Raw genomic sequence first — 26119 nt, forward strand, 5'->3', positions numbered from 1 at the left:
TCATGTACTTCGCCTATCCATAAGCACTGCGACCTTCATGCTTTCACTAAACAAACACGATATAGGCTATAGGCTACCCCTATGGAGGCTCTGACAGTGTAAGTAAGCTTAAGTTGTTTTGTGTTTGAACTACTGACAAGAGCTGCTGATGTATGGGATCATGTTCGTCATTGTCATTATCATCATCAGTGTCATTCCAGCACATTTTCAGCATATATTTCTTAATACCCAATTGTTTCAATTTTAAACTCACTATTTTAAAGAAAATAAAATGTTAGTTTTTTTTTTTTATCACAGTATCACATTGAGGTGGACATGGGGTGAACTTTAAATATTTTCACTTCTTTTCACTTCAAATTTTTGGTGATACGCCATAAAGACCGTCACCATGACATTTAAATAAACGATGCTTATTTTTTGGAATATTGCAGTGTTATAAATCCATGCACATCATTATTATTATTATTTATTATTATTACTTTATTATTATTAAAATAACTTCCCCTCTTGCAGCAACATCTCTTTCCTTCTCTGATGCAGAACAACCTGTCACTCACATCAACCATCACTTTCCCTTGGACAAAATCAAGCCCCGCCCTACATTTGTTGGAGAAGTTGCATCCATTTAACTTTTTTTTAATGCTTTAAACAACAAAACAACATACATTTTGGAGCCAGGGGAGAAAAGAAAACATACAAAAATATATAATAAAATAAAAAACATTCACAAAAATACAAGACCTTTCTATTTATCAAAGATTTTGAAGACAGTACACAAATGAACAGTCTTAATAGCTTTTCCATTAGTACTAGATTGAAAGTAATTCACATTCTTTAAGGAATACTGAGAAAAGGGGCATAACTTACTTATGAATGTGAAATTTGACTAATAAAATTAAACAAATTACAAAAGCCTCCTTATTCACACTTATCATACTTTAAATATCCAAAAATTACATTTTCAAAATGCAGACAAAATTAAAGAGTATATTTTCCTTAATAAACAGACACCTCATACCATAACTTTTTCACATGAATACATAATGCCAGAAAATGTGGGGTACTGTTTCCAAGTGCAAAGAGCAGCTTACATCAATGTAAAAATAAATAAAATAAACAATCTTGAATCACAATAAGTGTATTGTGATTGTCAAAACATTTTAGTAACTAAACAGTTTTATTAGGTTTAGTGACGTCACAATGTTTACATGGTATAGCCTACAATTTCTGGTAAGCTACGTTTTTTTATTATTGCTTGACACAAATTTCAATTCAATTACATTTTTGTGATTTGATTCAATATTGATTCATTTGGATAAATATTAGATACACAAGATAGGCGTTAATTTTTCTCAAGAAAAAGAAAAATCTCACCTAATGCTGTAAACATAGAGAGCCTATAGCTGTTAGTAGCCTATTATTTAATTAAATATAATGGATTTTTTTATTATAATAACAACTTTATTTAATGATATAAGTAAAAATATAATAAATATGTAATAGAACACATATTTAACTTTTTTTCTAGCCAACTAACGTGCTATATGGTGATTAAATGGCTTTCCTGAGGTAAATGTTATGTGACATAATTGTTCTCCAGCTGTTTTATTGACCACTTTCCGCGGTTGAAAAACACTGATTGATCATATTCTGTATGAGGAATATAGCCTACATTTCGGTAAGTTGTAGTAGCCTACTGTATCTTTCAACATTGTTCATTCGTGTTTATTCACTATTAGCTTGATGATCGGTTCAGCCGCTTGAACTGAGGCGCTAGGGATCTGTCACGTCACATTTACAAGCGCCCAAACGGTCTTTATTGTTTGAATTTCATAATAAAATTGACAGAATCTGAGAGCTGATTTTTTTTTTTTTTTTTGTATCATTAGTAACCTGCTCTGTCTTATCTGTCGGTCTCCGTGTCCTCGATTTTTCTGTGCATGAGACAGGCTAATGGATGACAAGGAGTGAGTCAACTTTAGGAACACAAACTAGGTAATGAGCAACACAGCTGAACAGAATGAACTCATAATGAGGTGATCATGGTAACTAATAAATGGCGGGAATACAAACAAAGCAAGGCATGTGACGTGAAAAACTGAATGTCCATGATAACTCAAACAGAACAGAACAGAACAGAACAGACTGTGACAAGTAGAGTATTGTTATTGTTTTTGGACTGTAAAAAACTAATTTTACATGCTCAGCTAGCTTTAGCTTGTTTCCATCCTGCCCGGTTCTTTCCAGTTGGGTGTCTTTTTCTTTTTCTTACCACTGTCTAAAAATTAATTAATTTTATTTATTTAAATAAATAAATAAAGTGAAGAAATGCTAGGCCTGTGTCTACATGGGCATAAATATCGAATTATATAAAAGGTTTTGTTGTGCTTAATATATAGGCCTACACATTCAACTTTGCTTGAGGTCGCTCAGACAGACTATAGGACTGTGATGGTTTAATGGTGACATGATCTCTTCCAGGGAAAGCTGCTCTAGTTCCCTGTGCGAGTGATTTATGATCGGCCATGCAGGAAGAGGCTCGCGGAGCTGCTCATGCTGTCAGAGCGTGATCTTCAGAGTCAGTCCACACTCCACAGTCCACAGACTCTGAACATCGACCTGCTCCCGTGACACTCGTTCCCCTGTAAACCAGCTGTTTTCACTTCACTGGAAAATCTATAATTCTGACTTCTCGTTTGTCTTAAGTTTGAGCTTGCAAACCTTCTAACTTATAAAACAAACAAACTTTAAGTAATTGCACGTCTTTCTCTTCGGAAGTCACGTGATTGCACTAACCATTAAAGTAGTTGCAAGCAGGCAATTCCATGTGATTAATGTATAATTGTTTGCACTTAATTATTTAAACGGATTCATTATTATAGCTATTAGAGAAATTACGACTGGATTCTGGGTCAGGCTTGATACATAGACCTGCACTTTTGAGTAACATTTACATTCTTCACCTGAGGTAACATTAAATAAAAAAATACAACAACCAGCTACAACAATAGTCACAAAAATTCAAACCCTAGATTAATTCTTAATAGAAAAAACTATTACATGGCCAATGGCCAAGTTTAAGGAGCGGATATTTGAGTCATTTATTTATTAATGACACGATTATGCTTCACAGTGTGGCAGTAACTTGAATAAAAATAGCAAAATATTTAGCATAAGTCAACATACTTGATATACAGTTTTGGAGTGCCTGAAGCATTTTCTTTTTACTCGTGTAATATAAGTTTATAATAATAACTATTTTATATTTTTTATATGCCTGGCGCTGTAATGACTATTGCTTAAATCTATCACTTTTGTGACTCAGCAGTTCAACAACCCTTAGTGGTTTTATATAGTTGAAAATAGGTCATGCGACCTGCATGGCTTCCCCGAGCAGCAACATCTGCCTGCTGCGTGCCAGCATAATGCTAACCACATGAGTGATGATATGGTAATGATGTGGGCAACACCTCGCAACTAACTAAGCAGTTTATATGACCTTAAGCTGCCAACATTCAGCGGATGGAGATAATATTAACAGTGTTGGAAATGTCTGTATTTATGAATATAGCAGCAGGTTTCGTGTTGCTCTTTTGCAAAATTATCAGTTGATTGTCAGTTGAGGTCAACCACAAATAGACATGCACCCACTAACCTTTTTAACTGGCATCAAGCCAAAGTTTTTACGGTGTTGTGGGTGCAGTGTGGGTGCAGTGTGGGTAACTGCCGCCACCATGTACTGTTTCAGTGGTGCTTTCATGTGGGTGTAAGTTTCAGGTTTAAACCTGTCCAACTTAAAGGGTTAGTTCACCCAAAAATGAAAATTCTGTCAGTAATTACTCACCCTCATGTTGTTCCAACCGCGTAAGACCTTCGTTCATCTTCGGAACACAAATTAAGATATTTTTGATGAAATCTGAGTGCTGGATCACTTCTCCATAGGCTGCTAGGTGACCGAAACTTGCTGGCCCAGAAAAGTTATTAAAGAGATCGTTAATATAGTCCAAGTGACTACAGTGGCTCAATCTTAAGTTTATCAAGCGACGAGAATACTTTTTGTGCGCAAAAGCAAACAAAAATAACGACTTTATTCCACTATTCATTTCCTTCTCTCTGGGCCTCTAGTTGGTTCACGTAGTGTTTTTGCGCAGCGCGTCTGTTACACGTCACCACGTAGGCTCACAATTGGCCGACGCTGGTCATGTGTGTGATGCGTGTTGACGTGCAACACAGACGCACAGTGCAAAAACACTACGAGGCCCAGAGAGAAGGAAATGAATAGTGGAATAAAGTCGTTATTTTTGTTTGTTTTTGCGCACAAAAAGTATTCTCGTCGCTTGATAAACTTAAGATTGAGCCACTGTAGTCACTTGGACTATATTAACGATCTCTTTAATAACTTTTCTGGGCCAGCAAGTTTCGGTCACCTAGCAGCCTATGGAGAAGTGATCAGCTCTCAGATTTCATCAAAAATATCTTAATTTGTGTTCCGAAGATGAACGAAGGTCTTACGCGGTTGGAACAACATGAGGGTGAGTAATTACTGACAGAATTTTCATTTTTGGGTGAACTAACCCTTTAAGGCCTTATTATTTCATTAACCTTCTTGTTCCTTTAAATGTAAAGTGTGATTGAGGAATAAGTGATATAAATAAAGGGCCTTTCTGCATCTGTTGTTGTAGTAGCTGTACTTTAGTCAGTAATACAATTACAGTAATTTAATATTAATAGTTCTGAAGAAACAGTACCACAGATTTAAATTGAATTAATGTTAAAGGGATAGTTCTGAAAAATGTAAATCCGTCATCATTTACTCACCCTCACCCCAAAACTGTATGACTTTCTTTATTCTGTGGAGCACAAAAATTAAATATTGAGAAAATATAATGACTTAATAATGACTTGGTTAATATGTAGCAAAATGCTTTTGCATTCCCCTGAATAACTTCACATTTGCACTCAAAACTTTTTATGTCTCACAAAGGTTTTGCATTCTTTCTTTGTTTACTTGTAAAAAGCATTGAAATGTCATTTTGCCTCCCACCTCCATATTATTCTGTCACAATTTTAGGGAGCGGACACAGAGTTTCTCAGTTTTGCAAGAGAATGCACTATTGGTTACACATATTCATAAAAATATTCTTCTATGTTCTGCTGAAGAAAGCAATGATACAGATTTGGAACAGCACGAGGATGAGTAAATGATGACAGAAGTTAAATTTTTGTGAGAACTATCCCAGTGTATATGTACACATATAATTTATAATTATAATAATTTATTATAATTTATAAAACTGGATTTTTTTAATTTTTTAATTTTTTGTTCAATGGATATATTTTTGTTTGATTAACTAATGGGACACAATCTACATATTTCAGCTTTATGCTTAAAATATTCATAATAATTTGCCATTTTTTCATGGATGCAAAAAAGATTAATTTCAGAGATTTGGAAACTGATCACAAAAGGCTGTAAATATAATAATAAAGCACTAGTCAGATTACCCTCTGCTATGTCCTTATTGTAAGAACATCTCAAACACAAAACTGCCACATTTGAGTTTTTCTGAAGGCCTTATTTATTCATTAATCTATATACCTATTTCTCCTGCTTTCCCCAATTTTATTCTCTGCCCACCATTAACCTTTATACAGAATGACCTTTAAAATACAAGGCAGGAGAGTAAACAGGAAAAGTACATGCTTCAGCCCAATGGCTCCTCCTGTTCAAGACTCTTTAGCAGGCATGCCACATGGAATAGTCCTGTTTTTCTTACCATCGAGAATACATAGGTCAAAGTGGATTGATGGCTTGGTGGGTTTTCTCTAATCTCAAAGACCTGCAATGTGAGATTATAGACATAATTACAACAAAAGGCAACAAAAACAAACACAATACTGACAGTGTGCTTAATAAACAGTGTCATTATAATTATTATTATTATTTTTTACAATAAATACTAAAAGTCCATTTAAATCAGTAGCATTCATGTGTAAAAGTAGAAGCTTATCTCTTGTGCAATGAATTTCCACTGGCACTTGCGAGAACTGGAAGATATTGTTGCAGAGCATAAGCAGGGCATCCCAACCGTTCCTTGATTCCAAAGTCTTTTCCAAATGGTCAAGAAAGCATAGGGGTGTTCCTCAGGGTGGGACCTTCAGCTCCTTAGCAAATAGCTTTTCAGTCCTTGAGCCTGGAGCAAAGGAGGGGTTTGATATAAAACTACAGTCTGCCTGCTGCCTCATATGTGTTTGGATATGCTCAACGATTCCTCAGGCTTTCCCTTCTTCGCAAGATTTTAAAAGTATTTTTCTGGGACGTTTATACTGCCATTGGACTTTAAGGATTTTACACATGACAGACAGCTTACAAAAAGGCAAGGTCCACTTAAAGATAAGATCAAGGCATAATGCATGGCCTTTCTAAATTAAATGGCTGATTGGCAGATATATAATCAGCAACATGACTGTTTTTAGATTTGAAGGAACGTTAAACACTTAAAAACATTAAGCCGACTGTATAACCACAAGCTGTATATATAAACTGACCTAGATATGTCTAATAGGTTGACATGATACTAACCAAGCAGGTCTCTGAAAATTGCATCTGTCCAGGACTTTTTGAATTGAGTCAAGTTGTTTTTAATTTTTCTTTAGAAATGGGGCTTGTTAATGTGTTTTGTTGTACTGCGGATGGAGTTTAGCAGGGGAATTTTCACATCTGTGAGGATTAGATTTCCTGTTTCTCTTTATATAGGCCAGCTCTCTGTCTCTCTTACTTTCATTATTTTGTCTCTCATTCTTTCTCTCTCTCTCTCTCTCTCTCTCTCTCTCTCTCTCATACACAACTGCCCAACACATACATCAATTCACAGAAAAACTTTTGTCTTTTGGTCTTTGTAAACTGCCTAGGGGGCATCAATCTTTGTAGAAGAATGACACCCTTTTCCATTAACTTTTCAGACTGCTGCATTCAATTCCAGACATATCTAATGTGCTAACCTTTTATGATCTTTCAAATGAGATTAAACAACATCAAGTTTTCCTTTAATCTCTCACTGCTTCACTCTTTAAAATGATCAGAGTGTGCTGATGAAGCGTAGATCTGTTGAGAAGCATTGTTTTTTATATTCAGCATCACAACAAGGCTCCCAATATATAAGACAAGATCAAATTATACACTTCTATCTGGCTATATAGAGTAAAGTTCATTTCCATAATTAGCATCATCCAGCTATCACACACTGTTCTCTCTCAGACTGTTTGTGTGAAGGTAGTGACTTATTTTTAGAGTTGGAAAAATATTTTGGTAGAGATACTTCAACACACCCTGAAGACGAAGAGTAAGCTGTCAGTCAGACAGGAATTATGCCAAATAATATTACAATGTCAGCCATCAGTAGCCTAGTGTATTCCCATCAGGCAGACATAACATACAGTTTTTCACTCTTTCTTTGAGTTACATTGATTCCCCAGTAGGTGGCGACAAGTGATTCTCTATATGAAAGAGTCACTGAATCATTCACTCAACCCGATTTGTTCAAAAACACTGTGGATGAAATCACAGCCATGCTGCTACTCAGAACAACATCGATGTTGCTCACGCAAAGCCATACATATTTAAGGGTTGTACAAGTACACGCTAGCTTATCTGCACAGCAACCCTACATAGGACCAGCGGATTCTGTTTACAATTTGAGCAAAACTGGGACAAAGGTTATTTCTATGACTTTTGACACACCTGTGATGCACCTACAATCAGCATGTTTGTTTTATGTGGCGTCAACAAGTTTGTTGTTGTTCTGTCTAAAGTATGATAAGAGATTTTAGTTTTCCAAAATGGACTTTGACCAGGTTTTTTCCCAGAATTTTTTTTTCTATCATGTTAATGTCGCTCTGATGAGGATATTTGTTCCCTAACCATAAAACAAATAAAGTTTATTCAGCACTGACCTTAAATCCACCTCTTTTGCTATATTTTTCCAGGTTCCAAAGAACACTTCCATTTCCAAGCATTTGGTCCTGTCATATTTACACATAAAAGCTGACCATGACCACCGTAAATGCCCCCGTGTGTCTGCTTGCTCGGAATGAGTTTTATCGGAGTAAGTGCAGCACTATTTTTAGCTCTCTGATGTTTAACCAGCTACAGGACACGTGTAATTCTGACTGTCTGCAGTTTCCCAAAGCTCTGTTTATTTCTCCTGAATGAACTTGTACCTGAATGTACAGCACACACCGTTCCTATTTTAGCCTTATCAACTGATATAGTCATTGACTTATTTGTTGAACAAATAAAAACATTGCTCCTCTTTTTGTGAATTGACAGAAATAGACCTAATTACATTGCTTAAACATTACTGGGTACTAAAAACATTGTAAGAAATAATAGAAAACAAAAATGTTTAAAATTACATTTAAAGTCCCCCTGTAGTCAATAATTCCTTCCCTTAAAACTCATCTTTGATCACCAAAATTACATATTTAAATGTTTTTTCCTTGAAAAATGTATTCAGGCCTTAAAATAGCTTGAATGTAACTCTACACCCATGCCTCATCTAGTATATGGGTTCTATGAATATGCAAATTAGCCCCACCTCCACTCACTCACACCAGCTCAGAGATCCACTGAGATCCTGATTGGTTACAAGGTAGTTTGTGACGTCAAAAACACCAGCGATTTCAAAGCGCGTTTTTGAGATTGTCTTTGGTTCACTGCAGTTTTAAGGAGAAAATACTCAGCAATGGTGTTGACTTATGAATTTGCACATGGTTTGTCTTAAAGCATAAAAACACCACATAGACCAAAAAAAAAAAAAAAAAAAAGCTGAATTTTCACCACAGGGGGACTTTAAAATATTTATCAATGCTGAATAAAGTGCAGAGTCAGATTTATTTTTATCAAATGCATGCCTAAGAGGATTTTCTCATGTTTGTGAGTGTGTGATTGTTTTTGTTTGCAGGCATCTACCCAACAGACAAAATGAAGGCAGACAATAGTCTTTCTGATAACTTGATGGAACCAAAGCAAAGACAAGTGAGTGTCTGGTTGACCAAATCTAAACAGCAAGGTATGGTAGAAGTTCAACTGAGATCTGTTGATCTAACTAGATGTACATTTAGCACTTCTGACAAGAATGTCTCTTTATTCCTGTCTTTCTGTCTGAATGCAGATTTCTCAGGGCCTATGACCAATCGCTGGACAATAAATGTGGTTTTAAGGAACCAGACATCAAGCGAAACCTCTTCCAAACGGATAAGTCCTGCTGATCGTGTGGTCAAGTAGACACCTGCACAAAAATAATGCATAGAGTGCTGGAAAAAAAGGGTATGACTTATGTGCTGCTGATTAATACCTACTAGATTTTTTTTTTTTTTTTTTTTTTTTCATTGTCTGCAGAAGACTTGCATGTTAGAAAACAACAAATTAGTTGATCTGCTACCATTCAGAAGTTTGTGGTCAGTAAGTCTCTTATGCTCGCCAAGGCTGAATTTATTTGATCAAAAAGACAATAAAAACAGTAAAATTGTGAAATATTATTACAATTTAAAATAAATTAATATATTTTAAAATGTAATTTATTCCTGTGATGTCAAAGCTGAATTTTCAGCATCATTACTCGTCCTGTGTCACATGATCCTTCAGAAATCATCCTAATATGCTGATTTGTTGCTCAATAAACATTTATTATCATTATCAGTTAAAAACAGTTGTGCTTATTTATATTTCAGTGGAAACTGTAATAATGTTTGGTAGGATTCATTGATGAATAGAAAGATCAAAAGATCAGCACTGATTTGAAATAGAAATCTTTCGTAATATTATAAATGTCTTTACAGTCACTTTTGATCAATTTAATGCACACTTGCTGAATAAAAAATAGTAATATTTTTTTCTTTAAACAAATGTGCTACTGACCCCAAACTTTTGAACGGGTGTGTAATTATACTGCAGTAATATCCATTTAGTCATGTGTTGAATTCACTCTGCTGAAATTTACACAAAGCATATTCCCACCAACAGCTCACAATATGACTACTATAGGAAGACGGTCCTAGCTTGCAGTTAAAATATCTATTTTTTTAAAATAGCCATTGCCTGTTTATTTTTTTATGTATTATTATTATTATTTTGCATGCGCGTTAGCTGGACCAACCTGAAATGTAACGTGATTTGACAGAGAATAATTTATAATATTGTTTTTAATTTAGGAGATCTTGCTCTTTCATCATTCAAATTCATAGGAACTGTATCTATTGCCTAAATAGAAAATAGCCAATATGGCAATTGAGCGAACTGATTTGTCTTTAATGGACATCCAACTATTCTGCATTTAAAAAAGTACATTAAAGTAAACTACCAATAACACAGCATCTGTCACAGTCTCTTAGTTGTGACCTGTTGCTGCGAACAATGGAAAAATTATGCCTGAAAAAGAACAGAGTCAGCATGCCACAAAGAGGCTTTTCCATGTATCTAACCAACCATCAGAACTTAGTGACCTGGAAAATCCATGTACACATGGGAACAAAGCCGTACAACGTCATCTCCACAGAGCAGTTTTCCATGCTCACTGTTGGGTCTACCGCCCACACTGCATATTTTGAAGTCCACAGGCACTATGTTCTGTCCTTTTGGGGTTTCATAAACCATGTCCAAGTATGAAGTAGATGTCTTCTATTCAGAAAGCAATGCACTAGTTTAGCAAAATGTCTTTAAAATGCTTTATTCCACTCAAGAGCACTTTGAACCTATTTTTATTTCCTGGACCTGCAGCTCACCCTGTTCAAAAGGATGCTGAGCTTAATGCATTTATTTGAATTAAACGTTTTCTCCAAAAACTAACTGTTGGCTTTTTTTTTTTTATTCTTGGATCATTTCTATACAAGGGGAACTGACATTTCACTCAAGGGCAGTTCTTCATGGCCATGACATTTTGTCTCCCTCAGTTACGATCAAACAGTCGGTTTGTCCAAGTTGAAAGGATTTGCTGAATTAGTGTCTGCATGCTTGTTACGTAATCTGATCATTCTTTTAAATTAACAAAATGCAGGAGCTTTCTCCACACTGCACATTTAGAATTAATTTAGTACAAATCAGCTGTAATGTACACACATACAGAATTCCCAGTTACCATGGAGTATAAAAGAACCATGTGCAAAAGAAATGGGCAATGAATGCAGTCTCTCCCCAAGAACCCATATATTTCTCAGCTTTTATTATTCAATTTCAACTGCACTTTCCAGTAAACTACTAAATGCATAGCAAAGGACTTTTGGAAAAGGAGGTCTTTTCCCTTAACTGTATAAGGAGGATGGTGTATGGTTGATTTATTATATACACAACAAAGTCCATTAGCAGTAGTGGGCTGTTTAAGACAATTTATTGTGCTGAAAAACACAGGTTAAGACAATAACAAGTAACAAAATCTCCAGAGTTACAGATGTGTAAAAATGTACAAAATTTTTGCAAGTTTCAGCTCTTCCATTTATTACGTGATATATATATATATATAAAACAATGAATACAAAAAGAAAAAGTACTAAAACAGCCCATTATATGGATGGGAAATTAAAAAAAAAAAAAAAAAAAAAAAAAAAAAGGGAACCATTTCCGTCCCCTAGCGTTGGTGTCCTGATCTGGTCTCGGATTCAGGAACGAGGTGAACTCCCCGCCTCCGACTTGCCTCCATCGCTACATTCGCTCGCTTGCCTCATCACCATCTCCCGGGCGACACATGTCACCTGCCCATTGGTCACGCTCACCACCCCTGACCTGCAGAGAGACAACCAGATTAAGAATTGTAGCCATGGATACGACAAACTGATACCTCGTTACAAATTTGCAACTGCATAGGCATTTCAAATCAGCACTTGGCAAGGCCTTCATGTTACATGCACCAATTTAGGTGAAACTCAATCCAGTGACTCACTTCTGCTGCGCCTCCTCAGTAAGAGTTCCCATACCAGGCTGGTTCTGCTTCCCAAAGAAGAAACTGGACCACCAATGACCAGAATCCTGTTTGGGCAGACCTAAAGCACAATTAAACAACAGGTCAGAACAAAACGCCTCCAGTCTTTCCTAATCTTTTAATGGATTTAGTATACAAATACACTAGCACTAACACAATCACTGTTAAAAGAGTCTCTAAACAAACATGTAGGCTGGTGCGTGTATACGGCCTAACCAGAGCCCTGCCAGATGACTAAGCAACAGTCCTGAAACAGGTTTATAAATTCAATGACTTTCATCAAAAGTTGATTACCCAAAACAATCAGAAGGACACCCATTTGAACAGAGCTGATGTGGGTGGTGAATGTGCAAATGGTTGCATAATGCGTGTAAATTGTCAAAACTGTTGCAATAAAATATTGATTTAGGAGGGGGCTTGAAGAGAGATTGAAACAAAATGCAACTGACCTGGATGATGTGGAATAACCTCCCCACTGTACTCTGAACTGCCACATGAGCTGCTACTGGATGTAGAGCCAATGCGCCCTGAAAAGAAACACAGTCTTTAAGACAAATTCTCAGTATAACATCAACTATTAATGGTGAATTTACTATAACAGTCAAGGATACTTACTTCTGTAGTAGTCATGAGTGGCAACAAGAGAACCACTAGCTGGGATGGCTGCCATTTTACAGACTTGTGTAAATCGTGACTTAGATGGAAACCCTGTGACGAGAGCAAAAAGAGATTTGGTCAGATATGACAGCTTCTGTAGCAACCAGACTATTATTTACCTTCTTAACCCTGAAAGATTGCTTCTAATGAATACAGATCGACTCAAAAGAAGGCATTTAAGAGGTTGTATCACTAATGTGTGGTTTGACACCTTGTTTTGGTTAGATATTGTTATTGTAAGGGTTACTCATTATGTTTTAGAATCAAACCACAATACTAACCTAAGTGACATTATGCCACACAAGGCATTCATTAAGAAAAGGCTTTCCACCGCATGTTTCAGAAGACTACGCGAGGAAGTTACTTACAGTAAGCCCATAGGAATTTTGGCAGTTGAGACTGAGGGGCATGGTCATACACTCACAAAAGAAACATTTTGCCCCAAACATGAAAAAACATGCATGTAGAGCACTACAGCAAGATGTAGTAAGACCATTAACAGTGATAGACTAAATGTAAGTTACGTTACTCTGCTCAGATTCTCTAGCCCAAACAATGACCACCCTTTAAAATATTAGGTGTAAGACCACATCCTATGATCCTCACCTTCTTTTGCCGCTCGTGCTGATGTTATTAAAGCACCCTGCTCGATTCAGTCGGAGGCTTTGGGGAGAAAACGCTAGGCGACGGGGCCCATTTGAAAAGGTTTGGATGGATAAGACCTTCCACGTCAGGAAATAACTACCGCAATGCTGTCTAACAAAAACAACACGTTCGCTGCCATTTATACAGAGACGTTTGAATGGAGGCGGGGCGTCTCTCTCCTCTATATAAACACCTCCGCGTGAAACCGGATCAAACCAGCGAAATCAAGGACGGGAGGGTTGGTGCTTTCTTTCTGAAAATGTTCAGAAACAATGAAAGCGTTGCCAAGATTTGGTCTTGTAACACACTGTGTGCATAATACCGCATAACAATATCAATACATGCATATAATGAATACATATTGCATTTTAATAAGTTTGGCAATTTGTTTTAGTGACATTCAACAACCACACTTATACGCATCCCTGGTGGTCTAGTGGTTAGGATTCGGCGCTCTCACCGCCGCGGCCCGGGTTCGATTCCCGGTCAGGGAAGTAGTGTTTTGTCAAAAATTCCACTCATCATTATTTTGTAAAATAAATAATAACCACAGCTATTGAGCTATTTGCATAATTGAGCAAATAATTGAGCATAAACGTACACATAAACATAAACGTTGGTAATTGATTACTCGCATTCGAATCAGATTTAGCTCTGCGTTTGACGAATAAAACCAGCTTCCTAACTTACCCATAGCCATAGTCATATTGTGAGACTGACGCAGATGCTTGCTTTTGAGATATAATCATAAGACTGTATTCATTAGATTCATTTTTTTTTTTAATGTCCTTTATTATTTTCACCGAGAAGAATTGTTTGTAACACAGAATTGAATTAAAATAATTTTAATAAACGTTTTCTTACTATTATCCAACTAATATGGTAACTAATGTATCTAACTAACTAATCTGATAGGCATTAAAAAATGTCGTCTAGAAAATGTATCATACTGAGAATACCTGGGCAGACTGAAAGTGGAATTCAGAGTCTGTAAATCAAAGGTGCTCAAGCCCATCTACATGTTAATGCAAGAACAAAAGAAAACTGTTGAAACATGAATATATGGCATGTTTTGGGCATCTTTGCTGAAAAAGGAGCAAAGACCCAGAAGCACGACCTCTCCAATCTTCTAGTAATGTGCACTGCCATCTAGTGGCAGATTTACGTAATGAAGAATATGAATGGAAGAGAGAAACAAACAAACTAACAAAAGCCATTTGAATGAATGCTTTATTGATATACAAACAATTGACAAAATAAATGAAGCATTACACCACTGTTGTTTAAAAAAAAAAAAAAAGATCAGAGCCTGAACAGCTAGGCTGAGATCCCTAATTTAAAGCTATACGGTGCCTGTTCCCTAAACAACCATCCCAAATGACTTGTTAATATACTACTCAAATTAATAATAATAACAATAATAATAATAATAATAAAGTCCTTTCCCTCTGAATGTTCACTATCTTTTCAACGTTTTGCATTATGCAGAACTACAGGTGCATTCTAATTCTACGGCGTAACACACGGATTTCAGTAGAAGTCATGTGAAATTAGCATCCTCCTCATCAGCATCAGTCAGTCAATGCATGTAATCCCTTACATCTCACTCAATGAGGCATGTAATCATCATTGTGTAATATACTGAAACAAGGCCACCCACTGACCCATACAAGTGAATGAAATATCAGGAAAGAACAGATAAAAAAAAAAAAAGAGGTCAAATAAGAGACTACACTTGCTAATAGTGAAATATATTCCAATATCTTTCAGGTAAAAAGTGACTGTGCTACCATACAGACTACACTAGCGTTTGCATCTGTCTGGAAAAAATCAACAAGTGCCACTAACAAAAGGAATTTGTCTTTCTTACTCGCCATTTGACATTTTGGGTAAGTGCACATGAGAGCAACTGCATTTTTATTTCTTACAATTGAACAAAGTGATCTTTGTAACGTGATAGTTTGTGTGCGTGTGAAACATTCTGACAGAAAAAGATCTATGGCATCTACTAACTGGCACTCACAGTATGGCACAAAGCAAAGGCAAGTGATTTCCAACATAAATAAAACATTCCCATTAATCAATCAGAAAATAACAATAATAATAATAATCGAACAAGAGCAAAGGTTAAAAAAAAAAAAAAAAAAAAACCTTACCAGCAAAAGTCCAATAAAGCAATACAGAGTGAGAGTGTAAGGCCGACTGAGGAGGTCAGACATTCACCAGGTGTACAGCAAAGCCTCGCTTCACATTGTACTGAGAGTAAAAAAGAACTCAACTGAATGCTCAGCAGCATAGGAACCTGCAGAAAGCTTCTGTTCTTTTCTTTATTGGCCTAGAATCCTCCCCCCCCTTCAGATTTGAATGTTTCTTCTGAGTGTTTTGTACCCCTCTGCCATCTGATGAATGCTGCTTGGCAGTACTGATTAAATATAGTTATTTGTATTCCTTTATAGTCATATATAGATAAAAGTTATGTAAAAACATTATGCAAAGCAGTGTAAAATAGTTTCTAATACAAAATGATTCAACATTTTTCTTCCTTTGTACAACCTGTGATGATTTCATGTCACAGAACCTGTACTATGCGTGTGTGTGTGTGTGTGTTTTTAGTGAGATGAGCAAGCACATGCTAGCAGTAGGTGGAGGAGTATCAAAGGAGGGATGAAAGAATTCAGAGAGAACGGAACGATTGGGAGAACTGAAGTGTGGGTGTAGTCAGGATTCACACAGACATGAGATGAGTGTTTGAACGGAGAGGGTGGGCTCTCAGAACGGAGCGTTGTCCTGCACTGGGTTTGACTCGTTCGGAGAGTGAGCACTTTCACCGTTGGCTTTCCCTCCAACCACCTTATACTGAGACACACAAACAGAAAAAGATCAAGAAAACTGCAGTTCTACTTTAAAACGCATCCGTCAAGTTTTTAGACGTACTCTTCGCATTCATGTGGTTTTATCTGGCTTTGAAAAACTTTTATATCATTTTTACATGTGGTGTAATCATCAAGAACAAAGCAATACCATATTTCCCTTGCATCTTAAATATTATTTTAAAAGAAGCCATTACATTTTTTTGGTTTTGAGGGACCTCAAGGGTCCACTACTCTACACGACAGTTCTCGGAGGGTCAGTAAGATTTTTTATTAAATTTCTTTAAGAAATCAATACTTTTATTTAGCAAGGACACATTAAATTGTTCAAAAGTGACAGTACATTTTACAGTTTTACACACGATTTCATTTTCAAATAAATGCTTTTTTTTTTTTACTTTCTATTCTGAAAAAAGAATCCTGAAAAAAATGTATTGTGGTTTCCACAAAAATATTAAGCAGCATAACTGTTTTCAACATTGATAATAATCAGAAATATTTCTTGAGCAGCAAATCATCATATTAGAAAGATTTCTGAAGGATCATGTGACACTGAAGACTGGAGTAATGAGGCTGATGCAGATTTTGAAGAAAAACAGTTATAAATCATAATAATATTTCACAATTTTGCTGTTTTTACTGTACTTTTGATTTTTACTGTACTTTTCAAATATATCGAAATCGAAAACATTAAAATATCTTACTGAACAGTTAGAGTATATGGTTGTTGTTGACTCTTGTTGGATGCACTACATGACTTTGATTTGATGGATTATTTTTTTTAATATTTTTTATATTTGTCAATTGTATTTTTAAAATAAATTATTAGATCATCTGCCAAAAAAATAAGCGTCATGTCATTGACCCAGTTTCAAAAGTGAATTCTTACCTTGATGTTTCCAACTTTGTCCTCAAATGATTTGAAGGTTGGAGAGTTCCTATTTAACAAACACACATATTAATCCCAGAATTTATAGTGAAAGAAGCATTCAAATGAATTATACATAAGCAAATGTGCACAGAAAACTGGCAGATAAAAGGTTAAAAGTGTAGTCATTTGTGTGAACAATATCTAATATTTTAATGTTCAATGAATCAGAAACAGTTTGTGTTGAGTGGCACTGTTTTACACTAGTACTTTACCTCATAGTTGGCATACTTATTGAATGGCGAATGGAGTAGTTGCTACTTCGAAAGCATTAAAGGAAGAAAAAGTTGTGTGTGTTAGCAAGCAAGCAAGAAAGCATGTAAGGCAGAGAGGTCAGACACAGACTGCTAGAACATTTCATTTCATTCATGCAAAAGCAGGGTTTTGGAGTTAAATTAACATTAAAATCAATACTAATTTCAAATGGTAATAAAAGCATTTTTTTCTAAATTAAATGGGCTTGGTATTAAAAACAGAGCTCTATGTTATGCATTAAAGACATTGAAGACATTAATCAGTCTTACCCAAACGAGTTAGAAAAAGGAAGAGCTCTGTAGACCAAGCAAAGGCAGCGTTTAAAAAGAAACGGGAATACAAAACCAATCAGATTGGGAGTTAAGCATGCCCGGAGCAAGCAGGAAGAACAAATGATGAGAATTACTGTTTGTACTGATATAGAGGACTACAGGGTGAAGACACTGACTACCAAAGAAAACAAACAAATCATTTTATTGGGATGAACATGAATAGATGTTATTTGCACACTGAATAAATTTGAGTGATGTACTTATTTGTCTGATGAATGAAGGATGAGGTTTGAAAGGACAGAGCAGTGGAGGTTTCATTTATAAAACACGATCTGTTGAATGAAGCTAATATCTTCTTTCTGTCATGTATCATAGCAGCTCAACACACCAGTTGCATGATTTTGAGTCTCGGGCCCTCCGCATTTCAGAAAACAACATGATGTTTTAAAATACAGGCCTCCATAAAACTCCATATCTTCTGACTTCTGTTTGTGTTAGGGGTGGTGAAGGAAGTTCAATTAATGTGTGCAAATATTGATAGGAACTAGAAACCGAATCAATGTGAAGTTAAGCCAGGAGAACAGGTTAGGGAAAGCTTCTGTTCAAAGTAAAACGGCTGAATGCAGTTGAAGTGGCTCTTCTGACGGCGGCTGCACTGCACTAACACTCACTATGGATAATCATGGCTTTATAGTGATGATGAATGACAGTAGGATGTGACACAAATGAAAACAAGTGGATCAATAACCAAAGAGAGCTGGGACAGTTTTCAGTTTTCAATACAATCTTTTAGAATGACTGTTCGCACTGAGATTTCATCTTTTTTTGCCATTAAAAATCAATGAATTTGAGTTGATTTGTACTGCCTGTGTGAACAAACTCAAAGACAAAATGAAAAAAGTAAGAGGCATGTGATGAAGTCCATGAAATGCCACACATGCAAATGCAGTTTAAGATAAATCATGTGCAGTGTTGACATTGAATTGCAGAGTTAGACAAAATAATTAACAACGACATTAACAGGGAAATATTAGTAAATCTTATTATATTATTTCATAGTACCCCAAGTGATTGCAGTGCCACTGGAATAAGAGTACAAGAGAAAGACAGGAAGAACACGGGTGGGCATTTTGACTTGTGCATTACCTCATGTCACCCAGTTTCCTGCTGATGGCCGTGCCAACGGTGGAGAGGGCGGCTGAGGTCTTCTGTCCAGCCTGAGACAGCGTTTCCTGAGTCTTTTTATACCTGTGAGAGGAAGAGCACAGAGAGAAGAGGATGTGGGGAGAGAGAGAAATAAATAAAAAAAACATATGAAACTCATTAATGTCCACGAACTTCTCCACTTTTCAGGAGTTAGTCAACATGACCTCAGCTTCCAGATGACAAAATCAAGTCAGAAACCCTTAAATTCGTTAAAAAATTTAAGGATGCACGATATATCGGCCACCATATCGTTATCGGGCCGATATATGTTAATTTTTAAAGTTATGGTTATCGGCACAATAAGAAAATCTGACCGATATATTAAAGCCAATAAATAATGGATTATTTCCTTCTGCTGAGACACTTCAGATGTGCACTGTTCGCAAAATATGAACAGAATCAAAAAAGGAAAATACAGTTAAGCGCATCATGTGCAGCACAAGTCTGTCATATAGGGTACATAAAATTATAATGTGAACATTATAATTGTGTGCTTGGGATTTAGATTTATCGGCCAATGTATCGGTAATCGGCTTTCAAATATAAAAAATTATCGATTATCGATATCGGCCAATATTTTTCTATTGGTGCGCGCCTACAAAAAAAATGTTAGTTGTCTCACTGGACAGCACCTGAAAAAAATAAAATAATATATGCTACTGTTCAAAAGGATGTACAAAAATGTATTAAGTGACAGTAAAGACATTTATAATGTTACAGAACATTTCTATTTCAAATAAATGCTGTTCTTTCTATTTATCAAATAATCCTGAAAAAGAGAGTATCACCACAAAACATCTACAGAGTAAGCACATTTGCATTTGCAATTCCCACTACTAAAAAAAGCAATAAGACTGTAATATCTAAATAATAACCCATCAGCAAAATATCCACAAAGCAAAGCAAGCCACCCTAAACCAATCCTTTAAGCCTTCAGGACCATAATAAAACCAGAAAACAACCTTTAAAACACACAAAATGAACGTAAAGAATGAAGTAACTCACACTTCAGAGCTGGTAATGTCATCCAGAGTGGAAGAAGCTGAAACATAGCTACAAACGAACAGGGTAATACATTCAAATCTCCACTCTCACAACCACAAGGTGCTATAAACACACATATGCATTCAACATTTTCATTTTTAAATTACGATTATACAGTTATGCTGCCTCACAAGCTTGATTTGTGTCAGGCGCTGCTAAACTGCACAGGCAGCAAACAAATGGCATTTTCATTCTTACACACACAAACTCCAGGCATTTAACTAAAGAAACTCATGTGATCAAATAACATGTGTGAGTATATTTCAGCTTTCCAAGAAAAAAAAGTGACATTATAAGCTGCCTTAGCTTTTGGGAAAACAAGTAGCATGTTAGCGTGCAGGATATTGCAAAGTAGGTCTTGATGTAATATTCATGACTACGGCAAGTATGGTTTCAGGAAGCATAAATTGGTCTGAATTGATGCAGACGTGGCATTCGTTCATCTAAACATGACAGGACTTTCCTTACACAAACATATGCTCTCTGTCTGTAGACGCCTCAGTCTGGATGTGTGATTCAAACGGTGTGTGTAAAGAGGGAAGTGGGAGATCTCTCACACACTCGTGATAATGTAGCCTGTCTGACAGGTTCAGCTGTGAAGCTGCAACTACATCAGGACTGCCGCTATGATTCATGGGACCCGGGGAAAAACATAGCGTCCCTTAGTGACCTTAGTCTCATCACAGGGCCTGATTTATGTAGCTAAACCTGTTAATATTACTGTAATTACAGTATCAGCATAGGAGACTGACACAAAAGAGAAGAAATTGCTGAATAAAGTCGTTATTTTTTGTGTTTTTGCGCACAAAAAGTATTCTCGTCGCTTCATAAAATTAAGGTTGAACCATTGTAGTCACATGGACTATTTTAACTTTGTCTTTACTATCTTTCTGGGCCTTGAAAGTGGCAATGATGTTGCTGCCTATGGCTGGTTCAGAAACTTCTCGGATTTCATCAAAAATATCCTAATCTGTGTTCCGAAGATGAACGAAGGTCTTACGAGTTTGGAACGACATGAGAGTAAGTAATTAATGACAGAAATTAAATTTTTGGGAGAACTATCCCTTTAAGGGATAAAAGTTAAGGTGCTTTATGCAACCGGGTACTGAATTTTGGCCTTTTTGATATGGTAAATCAAGCAAATTGTCAGTGGCTTCAACAGCTGGCCAACAACCTGTTTGATATGCATTAATAAAGGTGCACCATTCGAAGGTGTGGGGTCAGTAAGATTTTAATAAGAAATGAAAAATTTATCAAAGACATTAAATTGATTTTAAAAAAATGGCGTTAAAGACATTTATAATGTTACAAAAGATTTCTATGTCAAATAAATGCTTTTATTTTCAGCTAGTAAACTATATTAAATTGTAATAATTTTTCACAATATTGCTGCTTTTACTGTATAAATGAGAGGCAGCCTTGGTGAGCCTTCTTTCAAAAACATTTGAAAAAAATCGTATCGACCCCAAACATCTGAACAGTATTGTAAATAGATTTGAATTAATGAAGCGATTAAGTATTTGCACAGACATACACACACAAAAAAACTCAATACATGAGAAGGTGAACAGCTGATTCAAATGTCAGTGCTGGCTGCTAATTCAGGGTACATGAAAGCAGCAAAGCATTTAAAGGAGGAAACATCTGTACGATGATCCTTTTTGTTTCAGAGATCATGTGCTATTTGCATGGGTGGACAAAAAAAACAGACTATCTGACTGTGAACACATAACATCAAAAATATGTGACACGATTCAGTGTTTAAGAAGCCCACTTTAACTAAATATAGAAAAAATACCTCTGGCCTCACCATGTCAATTAAGATACTATTTTCTTTTATTAACAGCCTTTTTCTTTCAAAAATGCGAAAGGTTTCAGTCAGTCTCTGAGTGGAGAATCAACAGGGCTGAAAAATTTATGTATTGTAGAGCAGGTTAGAGTCGACGTTACAGGAAAACCAGATCATAGCGTTTTAATAGACAAGTTTTAGTTGAATGGTTCATTTAACACATCAATGGGCAGAGCATTTGAACACCTGGATCTATATTTTGATACACTGCATCCACTGATTTGTGATCAACAGGCCAGAAAAAAACCTCAAGGCATCAGTTATGTTACCTCCTGAAACGCTGTTTGATGGTGAGAAGGGTTGAGCTCTGGAATCAGGTGTTCAAATGCTTCATCCCCACTGACGTGTAGAGAGTAGGTGAGAGGAATTCATGCTTTCACTGCAAATACACTCTGGATACGTGCCGATGTGGTCAAACACTCACACATCGCACCCTGTAACCTTGTCATTCCACTGGCCCAGTTTCTCTGACATCTTCACATAGCTTAAAAAACACAGACATGGTTATGTGCTGTCTGGAGCAGAGCACATAATGAACATCACAAAAGCAAAGTGTGGTGTTACTGATAATCAAAAAAAATGACTGATATTCTCTGACCAATAACTTCACTTTATACCATGGTCTGGGTGAATACTCGATTCTGATTGGCTGCAGGGTGTCCGTTAAAAAGTGATAATGTACACCTAACGTTGCTTGGCAACGCCTGTATACAGGAGATATTAAATAGTGCGCTCGACTTAATAAATAAAAACCCTCACGATTTTTACTCTAAAACACATTAAAGTATTATTAATTGATTAAATATTTCTTTCTTTCGTAAGTGACCATGGTATAAGCGGGTTAATGCCCGACGAGGTGTCCATTATCAGGTATTAATGGACTTCGGCGGAGGCAACCGTCCGACGCGCAGCGGAGGCCTCGCCTCGTCCATTAATACCTGATAATGGACACCTCGTCGGGCATTAACCCTTACGTACTGACTGACTGATATACTGTACTGGCCAGGCAAATTATTCTGCTTATATTTGTTCACTTGGAGTTTCCATTGGCTAATTTCAGTATTTATATTTGAATAGATAGTGAGCAAAGTAAAATTGTATGTACATTTTACTGTATGGAACATTTTCAGAGTGCCTTGATGTGTTTCCATTAAAATTATAAATCTAACAACGTTTTTTTTACATTTAATGTACATTTATAATATTATACTTTGCAGTATATTACCTTAGCATTAAATGTTATATTATCGTTCACCTATAAGTTTACCCATCTATGGTGACTTCCACTTCTATAAAGTACAGAAATGTGAAAAGGGTCCATTATTGACCCCCTCTAAAATATTGTTAATGGCACTGGCTTAAAAAACCATAGAGGTCATTTGAAAGCTTGCAGGCAAATTTGACCCACCTACAGGATCAAAAACAGCAAACATCAAGCATCTATTGTTTTATCTAAAACCTCGAGAGTCACACTCAAACCAATGGCCTTGAGCCCCAGCTTGGAACACAATAAATAGTGATGATTCATGAGTCGACTACAATCCTCCCACAGAGCCTTTTGGAACCAGACTGCCATTTTTCAACTGATAAAACAATTACACTGAAGGGCTTTCAGCGGATGACATAGATGCCCGCCCATAATACACACAGAAAACCACAGTCATCTCCGCTGCCTGATCAGGCACTCAAAGAGCTTTTTCTAATGCTTTCATGAGGAAATATAAAATCCTACAGAAAATGCATCTAGACAACCTTGACTTTATTTTTAGGCTGATTTCCAGCAGCATAAAGCGAGGGGAATGTGTGTGAGCCGGAGGAGAGCGAATTGAGGGTGGATTAGTTCAAAAAGGTTCAGTTCTGCCATGAATTCCTCCGTTTATGGCACCAGCTAACAGCTCGCAGCTACAGGATCTGCCATCATACAGAGTCGTTACCCAATTGCCACTTCAACAAACCTGAATTGTTCTGAATTTTGTTACATTTTGTCCAAAATTATGTCAAATCGCTGTCATTCCTGAAGAGTCTGTGAAGCGGGTTTAGGGTTCGACTTTGCAGATGGCATCCCAGTCACCTCCTGAGTTTGAGTAAGCGGGACATGTAGAAGGAAGGCATCCTTACGCGTTTGAGGTCTGGACGTCCTGCCAGCTTTTAGTGATGTTCTGTTTGAACTCGCTCAGGGGGCTGAGTCCCAGTTTCCGCTTCAGCTCCGCCGAATGGCGCTCTTTAGCCGACAGCACCTGCCGCAAGGTGTGGATCTCCTCCTCAACCTGATACCAGGATGTCACAGACTTTTCTTAGAGAGGTAACAAGCCTCAACAGGAATATATATTTTTCTATTTATAATTAAAGGTGCTGTATGTAACATTTTCACTCTACTAAAGCATACAAACACCATAATATATTTGCATATACTGAGGAAACATGCTAAGTTCACATACTCGTTTCTCTGAAAAACACTTCTACAGACAGTTATTTTACTTTGAAATGTGCGTTTCAGGCTGGAATGTGTGTTTTTGTTTTGGTCTGTGATACTGCACAGTGCCAATTTGCCAATTTTCATTGTCCATTGCGCTCGTTCCTGTTGCGTGTGCTCAAACTGGTAACCCGTGTGAGCACCGCCCAGTCTGAGGAGGTGGTGGCGGGAGAAACAAAGATCTCCGATATTGGACTGCAGTACCTATTTCAACCACTAGCTGTCATTCTTACAGACTGCACCTTTAAACACTCTGAATGAACAACAAGCTGTTAAACAAGCTAATTTGAAGACCTATAGGAGAAGATGAGCACATCTTCAAACTCATGGCTCAGTATGGCAGTGTCATGCAGTGACTGTAGGCGTTTACCTTGGTGAGCTCCAGTCTCAGTTCCTCGGCCTCCTCCTCTGTCAGACCTGGGGGAAGAGTCTCTGGATTCACAGCTGCTGCTCCCCTCTCTTCAGGAACGTCCGAGAGAGAGTCAGAGCCCAGGCCTTTATGTGGAGAGTTCAGATTGATGTCTGAAAGAAAGAGAGAGTGTGTTTAGTGACATAAGTTAAAGTTGAAGTGCATATTTTCTGTGACGCTATACAGAAATCACAGAATCCCTCTAATAAGAATATATATAAATTTTTATTATTATTTATTACTTTTGGCAGATACATTTAAATGTTAAAGCCATTCTTTTCACCCCAAAATGATGACTCATTCTGCACTGCACTGATTTTTGACCAATCAATTGTCTAAAATAAGAGTGTCACTGTAATACTACCTGCAACAGACAAGCGAGTAGCAAATCATGGTTCGTGGATGTGACAAATCTTTTAAAGGCATGAGTCTTTCAATTTGTTCCACCCAAACTTCCTTTTTCAATAGTAAATATGTCACCACAGAAAGAAAAAAGAGTATAATCACTCTTCAATCATACAGTATGCTGTTTATATATTTATTGTGTATATATTTTAAGCCGTTTAATACATACAGTTCAAAGGTTTGATCAAACTGTGCCCAATTTAGGTGAGGCTGTGACAGAGAGGTCACGTGGGGTGTAATTTATATTAATGTGACATGTCATCAGCTCCTCGCTGACCCTAAACTGCCTATTTAAATAGCATCACATAATGTAACACAAAAGACAAAGAACCGGTGCTGTCTTAACTGTTGGGTTAATGTTAAAATACCAAATCCAAGTTGAAAATCATCACGCCATAAAAAGCACAAGTCGAGCAAAGGCACCATAACTTTCCTACATCATCTCTTTGATTTCAAGGTTAACTTAATAAAATAAAATACAAACACCTCCACTCAGTCTCGACGTGTTTTTATCGTGCATTAGTAACCCGATCGCCTGCCCTGCCCTGTTCTCCCCTTCACCGCCACATATTCACCACGCTGGGATCAAGAGATAAGGCTACAGTTACGCTACATTACGCAATAAACAAACATGCAGCTCTATCAATCCAATGTATCGTGTTCGATTGCTTTGTTTTTGTTTACCTTGATTGGCGGAATCCATGTCGTCAGTTTGGATCTTCAAAATGTTGCTTTGACGGTTACGTAATTCAGAGGACTGGGCAAAAAACTACGTGTCTTCCCTCTTCTATCAAAACATCCAAAAGCTTGACAAGCCAACACAAGATCCCGAGCGATCAGCCAGCTCAGCTTGAAGAGCTGCCCAAGTCAAGTGCCTTTCTTTCCGGCGCCTTGAGATGACGTCTACTAGCGTCCTTTTTCCTGCGATCAACAAATTAGCTGTGAAAAACACTGTTAGCCAATTACTGCTGTTTCTTTTTAGGAAAATCTAGCATATAATTGCTTAAGAGAAGCATGCCATTTCTATAGAACAATACCAGAAATTACACGTAGGCTATTAAACTTTGGTTATAAGAGGACACTATATGAGCATTCTTTGAATTATTCATCAAATCATGTGTCTTGACAATTCTT

At 36.8% G+C, this 26119-nt stretch overlaps 2 protein-coding genes across 10 annotated transcripts; both read right to left on the reverse strand.

Moving 5' to 3' along the window:
* Nucleotides 1-11362: 11362 nt before the first annotated feature.
* Nucleotides 11363-13433, reverse strand: ppdpfb (pancreatic progenitor cell differentiation and proliferation factor b). The gene is made up of 5 exons (XM_084098829.1): nt 13236-13433; nt 12588-12680; nt 12422-12499; nt 11934-12033; nt 11363-11776 (listed from the first exon to the last, which is right to left on the reverse strand). The coding sequence occupies exons 2-5, from the start codon at nt 12640-12642 to the stop codon at nt 11653-11655; spliced, it is 357 nt and encodes a 118-aa protein (XP_083954955.1). The 5' UTR covers nt 12643-12680; nt 13236-13433; the 3' UTR covers nt 11363-11652.
* Nucleotides 13434-14486: 1053 nt separating this feature from the next.
* tpd52l2b (tpd52 like 2b) lies at nt 14487-25917 on the reverse strand. 9 transcript variants are annotated; one of them, XM_084098991.1, is made up of 10 exons: nt 25670-25883; nt 24542-24693; nt 23817-23965; nt 22123-22182; nt 19811-19858; nt 18746-18847; nt 17597-17623; nt 17288-17329; nt 17034-17082; nt 14487-16130 (listed from the first exon to the last, which is right to left on the reverse strand). In XM_084098991.1, the coding sequence occupies exons 1-10, from the start codon at nt 25686-25688 to the stop codon at nt 16044-16046; spliced, it is 735 nt and encodes a 244-aa protein (XP_083955117.1). In that variant the 5' UTR covers nt 25689-25883; the 3' UTR covers nt 14487-16043. The 9 variants fall into 9 exon arrangements, with proteins under 9 accessions (XP_083955117.1, XP_083955116.1, XP_083955119.1 ...); XM_084098990.1 differs by having other exon boundaries at nt 17288-17332; XM_084098993.1 differs by lacking the exon at nt 22123-22182 and having other exon boundaries at nt 25670-25917.
* Nucleotides 25918-26119: the final 202 nt, after the last annotated feature.

The sequence above is a fragment of the Abramis brama genome (genome assembly GCF_963993115.1).
Source record: "Abramis brama genome assembly, chromosome: 22".
In the NCBI taxonomy this organism is placed as follows: domain Eukaryota; kingdom Metazoa; phylum Chordata; class Actinopteri; order Cypriniformes; family Leuciscidae; genus Abramis; species Abramis brama.